The sequence below is a fragment of the Chiloscyllium plagiosum genome, chromosome 7, assembly GCF_004010195.1.
Source record: "Chiloscyllium plagiosum isolate BGI_BamShark_2017 chromosome 7, ASM401019v2, whole genome shotgun sequence".
Classification (NCBI taxonomy): Eukaryota; Metazoa; Chordata; class Chondrichthyes; order Orectolobiformes; family Hemiscylliidae; genus Chiloscyllium; species Chiloscyllium plagiosum.
The window spans coordinates 16,283,626-16,294,057 of NC_057716.1; the positions used below are offsets into that span (position 1 = coordinate 16,283,626).

At 44.0% G+C, this 10,432-nt stretch overlaps 1 protein-coding gene across 1 annotated transcript in view; it reads right to left on the reverse strand.

Moving 5' to 3' along the window:
* Positions 1-1,668: 1,668 nt before the first annotated feature.
* Positions 1,669-10,432, reverse strand: part of LOC122551357 (aryl hydrocarbon receptor-like) — a 163,061-nt gene continuing 154,297 nt past the window's right edge. The window contains exon 11 of the mRNA XM_043693099.1: positions 1,669-4,866. Coding sequence (XP_043549034.1) covers positions 4,693-4,866 — 174 coding nt within the window. The 3' untranslated portion in view covers positions 1,669-4,692. The remainder of the gene's footprint in view (positions 4,867-10,432) is intronic.

The window sequence follows — 10,432 nt, forward strand, 5'->3', positions numbered from 1 at the left end:
AACTATGCAACACACGCAGATGAATCTTGTAAATAATAAATCAGATTAAACAACTGAGGAAAATACAAACCAGTGGAAAACCCTGAAAGATTCTTGTATACGAATAGTATTCCAAGGTTGTTACACAAAGTCTTTATTATTCAGGACAAAGATTACATTTTGACAGGCAATCAACTGGCACATATAGATTGTGATCATCTAATAAATTGGATTTGTCTCATAAAAAAAGCGACAATAAATCTTGCCAAGCATTAACACATAATCATAAAACAAAAATGTGTACAAATCTAAATTCTGATCAACAAATATTCCATTCAACAAATTCAGAAAGCTTGATGCATAAATTAAATAATATAAATAAATGTCAACTTTTCTATTCCTGACAGCAGATGCGCCAAAGTGTTAACAAGTAAGATTCTACATTAAGCTTACACAACAGTTAGTCATACTATTTAACATCAGCGTTGTACAGTAAAAAAAGTCACATCATACTAACCAACTGACCTACATTTGTGACCAGAAAAAGTTTCAACAAAGCAGTGCTTCAAGGTGTGCTCAATGCAAATCTAGAAATCACATATTACACCACTTACAATGGTATAGACTCGATATTTATGCTTAAAGTTAGATTTCACTATTGATTGTCAGTGCACTTAATCCCTCTACTGATTGTCTTCACTTAGGAAGAACTCAAATTAGTTTTTTTTCTTCTCTATTCTTCTGTATTGTTTTCTTTTCCTCACCCAGGAGATTCCTGACTTACACCGACAAGTCACTCCCATATCCATCCAAGCAGGAATTCCTCACATATGATTCCAATATCTTGAAGAGTCCCCAGTTTTCATCATTGCACATCAGCAGCTATTCCTCCTGCCATTTGGACCACAAGCACTGGAAATCCCTTCAAACCCCTCTTCTTCCCTCTCCTCCGTTCTGAGCATTTATAAAACCTGATTGTGCTTTGGGTCATCTATCCCATTGTCTCCTCAGATGGCTCACTATCAAATTTTGTGTCTTAGCACTTTAGGACATTTCACCAGTTTAAAAGGTGCTGTATAAATAGGAATTGCTCTCATCAATCCAGTCCAGGCATATCTGATGCTTCTTCTTATGAAGGGCCCATCTGTTGAGTCTGTTCTTTTGCGAACGCAAGGTTCACACAGATGCACAGGAAGACTCACAACTTAACTATCAGATAAAAGAGTTCCTGCCAATCTTCTGTGTCCAACAGTGCTAAGGTGGAGAGGCTAATTAGTCTGGTTGAAATTTGTTTACCCAGCATGCTCTGTGAGGTGGTGGGGGAAGCAAAGATGGTGGCTGGTGAACATTGAAACCTGAAGACTGGTCCTTTGAAAACTTTTTTATGCTGCAAGTAGGAGTTAATATCTGGGGATTGATCCTGGCACTTTCACAGAATCTCTACAGTGTGGAAACAGGCCATTCGGCCCAACAAGTCCACACCAACTCTCCAAGGTGCGTCCCACTCAGATTCCACCCTCTGACACTATTCCTGTAATCCTATAGTTTCCCTGGCTAGCCCACACATCCCTGCAGACAATGGGCAATTTAGCCTGGCTGATCCACCCAACCTGCATATCTTTGGAATTTGGGAGGGAACGAGGGCATCCAAAGGAAACCCACAGGGACACCATGCAAATTTCACAGTCACCCAAGGCCGGGATTGAACCCGGGTCCCTGGCACTGTGAGGCAGCAGTGCTGACCAGTGAGCCACCGTGCCACACCAGAATTTCCTGAATCATTCAGTTACAAATTTCCCCTGGAATCTGATGGTAGTGTGGCAGTATCACTTCTGTGGCTGCAGGCCTGTATATGAAAGAGCACCAGCTTTTAAACACACCTCTATGCTGATGAGGCGATTATCTTTTCCTCTCCTTCTAAAAATGAAGTACTTTTTATCACTGTACTGAACCTTCAAATAGTAGTAAAGCTTCCATCCGCCAAGTCAACAATCTCCTAAGTAACTAAAATATCATCTCTTGGATAGTGTCACAAACACAACCAGAGAAAAAGATCACATAGCCTATAAATAGCTGCAGTTACTTCTCCATTTACTTAATTTGTGGTGAAAATATTGGAAATGGGGTAAAATGACTGTATTGAAAACACTTGAGGATGTATTCAACCAGAGTTAGCTGTCCCAGTATCAAATCCAATCAAGGTAGGAGCCTCTGAAGCTAAAAATGTCATAAATTCTCATTGTTTTAAATCCTGTTACCGCTCAAGCAAAGCAAAAGAAAAAATCCCACTTCCCAAAAGTGATGCCCATTTTGCAAGTAAACACCCTGACCTTTTTACTAGATTGCTTTCAGACTTTGTTAAAGAAAAAATGGATCAGACAATGCCAAGAGAAACATTTCAGGAATTTTTCTCATGGGGTTAGGGCAGGACAGTGCTGAGACAATTCAATAAGGCTTTGTAGGGGAGGCCATAAACGTTTTTTGTGTGTTTTATCCTTCATCACCTCCGTAACTATTGATGGAGTGGCCCCTCAATGCAATGAAACTTAGAGATATCAGCGACCCTACACCACCTAACACAAACCAATGTGGATCATTCACTTTGGTCTGCGTGAACATAGTTCGCTCAATCTGAATATTGGTTCAATAGAAAGATGTGACCTATGGTCCACTTCATAAGAATGGTTTAGCCACACAGCAAAAGCAATCTGGATTTCTCTGGGGTAGAGGGAGGAGTATGGGGACCCTACACCTAGTTCTGGACTCTTCCACCCCAGGGAAAAGGCCTACAGCACAGTAAAGGCCCTTCAGCCTATTGAGCCTGCATCAACCTTACTACCAGTAAAGGTGCGCCAATCCCAATTTCCTGCACTTGTCCTGAATGCTTGAATATTGTGATATTCCAAATGCTTATCTAAATATTTGTTAAAGTTTTTTGACTGGGGCCTCCAGCAAGGATTCTACTCAGGGTTTGTGAGTACCCAGTGATGGTGAGCTGATGGCTTGTGGAGGTGGCCTCTTCATCTGTAAAGGCCTGCGAATGCCCCACCCACCCACCAATAGACAGCTGGGCTGCCCGATGATCACATACTTTGTAACAAGAGGACAGGGCCGTCAATATGTCTGCCGCTCCTTTTAGAAACATAATTCATCTCGATCTCAAAAGTGGTTCTACAACTTTTCATCGAACACTTCACTGTGGGGAAAAGTTTATTTCAATCTTTCGTCTCGCATGTTTCATCTCCATCAACTTCAATCAATTCCCTTTTCCTTTTCAAGTCAAACAGGCAATTCCTTGGACGCCTCCAGGCTCTCAAGATTTGACCACTTCCCCACTTTCCTTTAAAAACAGAAGGAGGCCATTCAGTCCCTTGAGTCTGTTTCACATTCAATTAGATCAGCATGCTCCTTCCATCTAACCCCCCTGCTTCTCTAAGCCTCCAACCTTTGCCTCATAAAAATGTTCAGTTTTGAAAAACTGCAGTTTTGAATTTTCTTTTTAATTGACTTCCACCCTCACAAAAACTGCTTGTGGAATGGAGAGTTTGTATCAATGTGTTTCTCTTCCACTTTCTGTCAATAATTACTTCTGGACATTGTCCCTGAAGAGGCTGGCTTTAATTTCAGGTTAGAACCTCTTCTTTTGGACTCTCCCACCCGAGGAAATTGTTTTATGCATCTATAGACACAGCCAACTCCTTTAACCATTTTAAACCCTTCCATTACATCAGCCTTCAGCTTGTATACTCAAGGGAACATAAGCCTAGTCTGAGTGGCTATGCATGTAATTTAACCCTTTTAGCACCAGTATCACTGGTGAATCTGCATAGCCCACCCCAAGGCTAATGTATCCACCTTACGGCATTGTGCCAAGAACTGAACACCATTTCTCCAGATGTGGTGCAACTAGAGCTTTCTCCCAAATATTGCAACTTCAGCTCTGAGAACGTCTTCTCAAAACTCAAAGGGCCCAAGCTACAGAATCGTCCTTGTACAGCAGGTTCCTTTCCTTAAGCAGGACATTTTGAGAAAGAATGAGATAAAGCTCTCTGCGCCAAAGGACTCATGTTGGCTGGGGTTTAAATACTGCTTTGATGGGTCATTTGCAACCTTTGTTCTGTCAATCCTGAGGCATGATGGTTCTGATGTGACTGCACTGAAATACCAGCGGAGAGTCTTTGTCTGTCTTGGTGGAATTCCCCTTTGTTTCCCAATGACTTGTTCAACAAAGGTGTGCACTTAGGCACCATTTCGCAGTCACTCAGCCCAGTTATTTCACCGCAAGCTCACGAATGCGGGTGCAATTCCTCATGTATCTCGCTGCGGGAAATACTTGAGCAGATGCCACACATTCATGGGCTGGTTAATGGTCCGGAATGGCAGTGCTATGGAATCCCAGATTCCTATGCCTTTGTGCAACACAACACAGCCCAGCTTTTCGATGTCTCTGACTAATTCCAATCATTGAGAGAGGAGGTGATACAACAGGGGCAGTAGATCAGAATAACGTAAGCTATTGACCTTCATAATTAACACTCTAGGAGCACTTTAGTCCACACATCTTTAACAAAACAAAAACACTGGTTTGTAAACCCACCCCACCCATCCCCATAACCCACCCTGAGAAGACCAAGCAGGCATTGTTTCAAAAAGTGAACATGCCTTGTTTTAAACAGGAAAGCCTCCATCATGTTGCGAATCTGTGTCCTGGTGCTAATCTTGAGCTGACCTCCCGGTTGGGTGTCCCTGAAGGTAATAGCCAGCTGCAGAGGGGTTTTGATGAATGCCCATACCGGGTTGCAGTCTGTCTGAGGGCACTGTGCTCCCATTGGGATGGTCGCAACCAAATGCCAGCTCTCCACTGTCCAAATGGCAGCTGATGTCCACCTAGGAACACGGTGAGAGAAGGCAGAAAGATGAGAGATTAGGTTTACCGTGAATTACGGATACGAGCTTGCAATTGGAGCAACCCAGGAGGTGCCAGGCACCACAGGAAGGCTGTTCTCGGAGCTGGAAGTGGGCTTCTCATTCTCTTGCAAATGCTGTATTCTGCCCCCACCTCCGAGAGAGCCACACCCTGTCATCCAACTGCTGGCACCTTCCTGTTGTCACCTTTGTGGCCAGTCTTCATGCGCTGTGGGGTAGATAAGAAATCTATTCAGTGATTGGCACCATCAAGGCGGCCAATCCCCTCCTTACCTGAAACAAGATCAGAAGTTGCTGGAAAGACTCAGCAGGTCTGGCAGCATTAGTGGAGAGAAAGCAGAGTTAACGTTTCACATTCCGTGACCCTTCCTCACAGCTGACGGTAGAATCAATCATCATAGAATCCCTACAGTGTGGAAACAGGCTATTAGGCCCAACAAGTTCACACCAACCCTCCAATGTGCATCTCACCCAGACCCATTCCCTACCCTATTGATCTATATTTAGCCTTGATCAACACACCTAGCCTGCACATCCCCGAGCACCATGGGCAATTTAGCAAGGCCAATTCACTTAACATGCACATCTTTGGACTGTCAGGGGAAACTGGAGCACCCAGATGAAACCCACACAGACATAGGGAGAATGTGCAAACACCACACAGTTGCCCGAGGCTGGAATCAAACCTGGGTCCTGGCGCTGTGAGGCAACAGTGCTAACCACTGAGCCACCGAAACACAGGCAAGTGGACTAGTTAAGATTGGAAAACTTGGTCAGCATGGACAAGTTGGACGCTAAGGGTCTGTTTTCATGCTGTGGTCCTCCATATGCAGGACCTTGATGAGACTGTATCTGGAGTATTGCACTAAATTTTGGTCTCTTTAACTGTAGAAAGATATAGCTGATTTAAAGGAAGGGCAACCACGCTTCACTAGAATGATTCCGGGGATAAGGATTTTTTTTCTGACAACAGACTGAGTAAATCTGGCCTATACTCCCTAATGTTTCAGAAGATCAAGAAATGATCTAACAGAAACATGTGAAATCCTTCAGCAGCCTAACAGGGAAGGATGCCGAGAGGATCTTTTCCATTGGCTGGGGGACCGAGAAGACAAGAGCATAGTTTCAGGACAAGGACATTAGTCATTTGAGTTGAAGAGAGATCCCTTCACTCAGAGAACTGTGAATCTTTTGAAATCAATAGTGCTTGACAGATTCTGAGGCACTTAGGGAATCCAGTGATCTGGGTATGAAGATGGTGTTCTGGCAAAAGAGAAGCTTTAATACTGTAAGACATAGGAGCAGAAATTGGGCCATTCGGCCCACTGAGTCTGTTCTGCCATTCATCCACAACATTACTGTATGCCAAAGCAGGCTTTTGTGGGGCTGAATGGGCTACAGGAGGTCCTATTTCATACCTTTTGTTTCTTTGTTTAGCTTTACTTGCGAGACACAAATTTATGATCTTAGCCACAAGTAGACAAGTAAGCACGGAATTTGTCTGGGGACTTAGTAATGGAAAATTAGGGCCCTGAAGATGAATTGAGCAGATATTTTGCCTCAATCTTCACTGTAGATACCAATAACATCCCTGAAATAATCATGAGTCTGAAGGCGAAAGAAAGACAGGAACTTAAAGCAGTTGGAATCACCAGGCAGAAAGGGGACTGACAGAATTATTAAAACTGCTAAAACAATAAGTCCCCATATCCTGATGGACTTCAACCACAGGTTTTAAAAGTAGCTGCTCAGACCGCAGATGCATTTGTTTGCATTTTCCAAAGTTCGCTCAATTCCAAAAAGGTTCTGCCAGATTGGAAAACTGGGAAAGTGACTTTTCTATTCAACAAAGGAATGCATAAAAACACAGGACAATGCCTGTCATTGGAAAAATGCCATGATCTATTAATAAGGAGTTTATAGGAGGACATTTAGAAAAGCTTAATGCAATCAGGCAGAGTCACCGTAAGGGAAATCAAGTTTGATTAATTGATTGGAGGTCTTTGCAGCAGTAACGAGATAGATAAAGGGGAATTGTTGTATGCACTGTACTAATATTTCCTGCAGTTAGATTTCCAGAAGGCATTTGACAAAGTGCCACATCAAAGATTACAAAGCAAAATATGAGCTGATTTTGTGCGTTAACATTGGCCGAGGATGGACAGAGACTAATCGGAAGCAGAGACAGAAAGCGGTTGTTTTTGAGTTGATGATGCCACAGGAACCAGCATCAGGGCCACAACAGCTTACATTTACTATCAATTATTGGATGAAAGGACTGAACGCACGGTTGCAATGTTTGTGTTTAATATATAGAGATTGGTCGGAAAATAAGTTTTGAAGATGATATTAACATTCTGGTACGTGAATCACAAAAGGTACAGCGATTCTGGTACCTTTTGAATGGGTGGGAAGGCAAGTGGAATGCTGTCTTTTGTTATGGAGGAATGTAAACTCACACCAAAGTGTTTTGCTACAGTTGTATAGAGCATCGGTGAGGCCACATCTGCAGCACCGTGTCCAGTTTTGGTCACCTTATTTAAGGAAGGATATAAATGCAGTTTGGAGAAAGTTCACTTGACTGATACTGGAATAGAGAAATCATCTTATGAGGAAATGTTAAACGAGCTGGGTTGGATCCATTGGAGATCTGAAGAACAGAAAATAGTACAGCCCAGGAAGCCCACTCAGCCTGCATCATCACAGGATGCCTTTCTAAATTAAACCCCCCTCCCCCCCCCCCCCAACGTCACTATATGGTTATATACCTTTATTCCCTGTCTATTCATGTGTCTGTCAAGTTACTTCTAACAGGAGATGATCTTATTGAAAGGTATAAGATCCCGATGGGACTTGACAGGGTGGATGTCGAAGAGATATTTTGCTTTGTGGGAGAGACTTGAACACTGTTTATAAATCAGACCCTCCCATTTAAGATTGCGATCAGGATTATCTTTTTAACTCGGAGGGTTGTGGGCGGCACGGTGGCACAGTGGTCAGCACTGCTGCCTCACAGCGCCAGAGACCCGGGTTCAATTCCCGCCTCAGGCGACTGACTGTGTGGAGTTTGCACGTTCTCCCCGTGTCTGCGTGGGTTTCCTCCGGGTGCTCCGGTTTCCTCCCACAGTCCAAAAGATGTGCAGGTCAGGTGAATTGGCCATGTTGAATTGTCCGTAGTGTTAGGTAAAGGGTAAATGTAGGGGTATGGGTGGATTGCGCTTCGGCGGGGCGGTGTGGACTTGTTAGGCCGAAGGGCCTGTTTCCACGCTGTAATGTAATCTACTCTAACCAGGTTGAGTGTCGTTTGAACACTTTCCCAAAGCACAAGGGATACCGATTCAGAAGTCAGGATGGATTTATAATTATGTTTAACTGACTTGCTGGAGTTTTGACGTGATACGTGAGGATTTCCAGAAGGCATTTGAATCAGTGCCTGACAATAAACTTGTGAGGAAGGTTGGAGCTCCTGTGATAAAAGCAACAGAGTGACGTGGATACAAAATTGGCTGAGTGATAAAAGACAGAGCTGAATGGTCAATGGATATTTTCAGTCTGGGAGAAAATTTATTAGTGGAGATCCCCAGGAGCCCATAGTGGGACTCTTGCTTCTCTGATTTGTCTGCAGGGGACAATTTTCAAGTCTGCAAATGAGACAAAACTTGGAAGGGTTGTAAATTAGATTAGATTAGATTCATTACAATTGTGAGATGGACAGTCTGGATCTCCACAAGGTGGAGTGGACAGATAGGTGGCAGATGTGGTGAAATGCACAGAAACATGATGCACTCTGGTCACAGAAAATTGAAACAACAGAAAAGGGGGTAAAATTCTAAAAGGGGTGCAGGAGCAGAGGGAGCAGGTTATTTATGGGCACAGATCATTGAAGGTGGCAGAAGTGGAGAGAGCAGCAAATAAACCATATAGTGTCCTCAGCTTTACTAATAGGGGGGTAGAGTACAAGAAATGGGAGGTGATGTGGAATTTGTATGAAGCACCTGATAGAGCTGGAGTACTGCATACAGTTCTGGGTGCCACATTGTAGAAGAGACGTGAATGCATTGGAGAGAGTAGAGAAGTAAATTACTAGTAATGGTTCCAGGAATGATGAAATTTAGCTTTGAGGATAGACTCAGGAAGTTGGGAGTGTTCTCTCTGGAGACAGGAGATCTGCTTGAGGATTGGACAAGCCAGAGCAGGCAGACTAGGGTAGGCAAAGCTTATTACGCAAGGACAAGAGGGTATAGATTTAAAGTGAGGTGCACACAGAGCAAGTGTTAGCTGAGAAAAAACATCAACATACAGTGAGTTGTCAGGACTTGGACTGCTCTGCCGGAAATGGTGGTTCAATCGAGGTGGTTCAATCGAGGCGTTCAAGAGAGTACTGGATAGTTATTTGAATAGTGATGGGGTGCAGAGTTAGGAGGAAAAGGCAAGAGATAGACACTTTGGGCTGAGTGGCATCCTTCTGCACTGTAATAATCCTGCGATTCTGTAAACATATTTAAAGTCGAGTCAGATAGATCCTTGACCAACAAGGGAGTCGGAGGGGATTGGATGCAGCAAAATGGTGTAGAGGCTGCAATCCAATCAGCTACAATCTTCTTGAGCAGTGAAGCAGGCTCATGGGGCTAAACACTGAGTGATTTCTCCCAAATGCCACAAGTGTATGAGCAATCTTGAGCAGTTCGCTTATCTGTTCTCTAGTTAACTCTAGCCTGCTAACCCTCTGATCTATCTGTGTTCTAGTCCCATGTGGAACATGGACCCATGAGTCATCTCACCCCATACCTCCCCCAACTAGAGGCATCATAGAACATACAACACGGTGGCACAGTGGTTAGCACTGCTGCCTCACAGCGCCAAAGACCCGGGTTCAATTCCCGCCTCAGGCAACTGTGTGGTGTTTGCACATTCTCCCCGTGTCTGCGTGGGTTTCCTCCGGGTGCTCTGGCTTCCTCCCACAGTCTAAAGATGTGCAGGTTAGGTGAATTGGCCATGCTAAATTGCCCATAGTGTTATGTGAAGGAGTAAATGTAGGCGTATGGGTGGGTTGTGCTTCAATGGGTCGGTGTGGATTTGTTGGGCCGAAGGGCCTGTTTCCACACTGTAAGTAATCTAATCTAACCTAATTACAGCGCAGTACAGGCCCTACGATGTTGCGCCACCCTGTCACACTAATCTGAAGCCCATCCCACCTACACTATTCCATGTACGTCTATATGCCTGTCCAACGACGACTTAAATGCACTTAAACTTGGCGAATCTACTACCGTTGCAGGCAAAGCATTCCATACCCTTACTACTCTCTGAGTAAAGAAACTACCTCTGACATCTGTCTTACACCTATCTCCCCTCATTTAAAGTTGTGCCCCCTCATGTTTGCCGTCCCCATACTTGGAAAAAAGCTCTTCCTGTCCACCCTATCTAACCCTCTAATTATCTTGTATGTCACCTCCCAACCTTCTTCTCTCTAACGAGAACAGCCTCAAGGCCCTCAGCCTTTCCTCGTAAGACATTCCTTCCATAC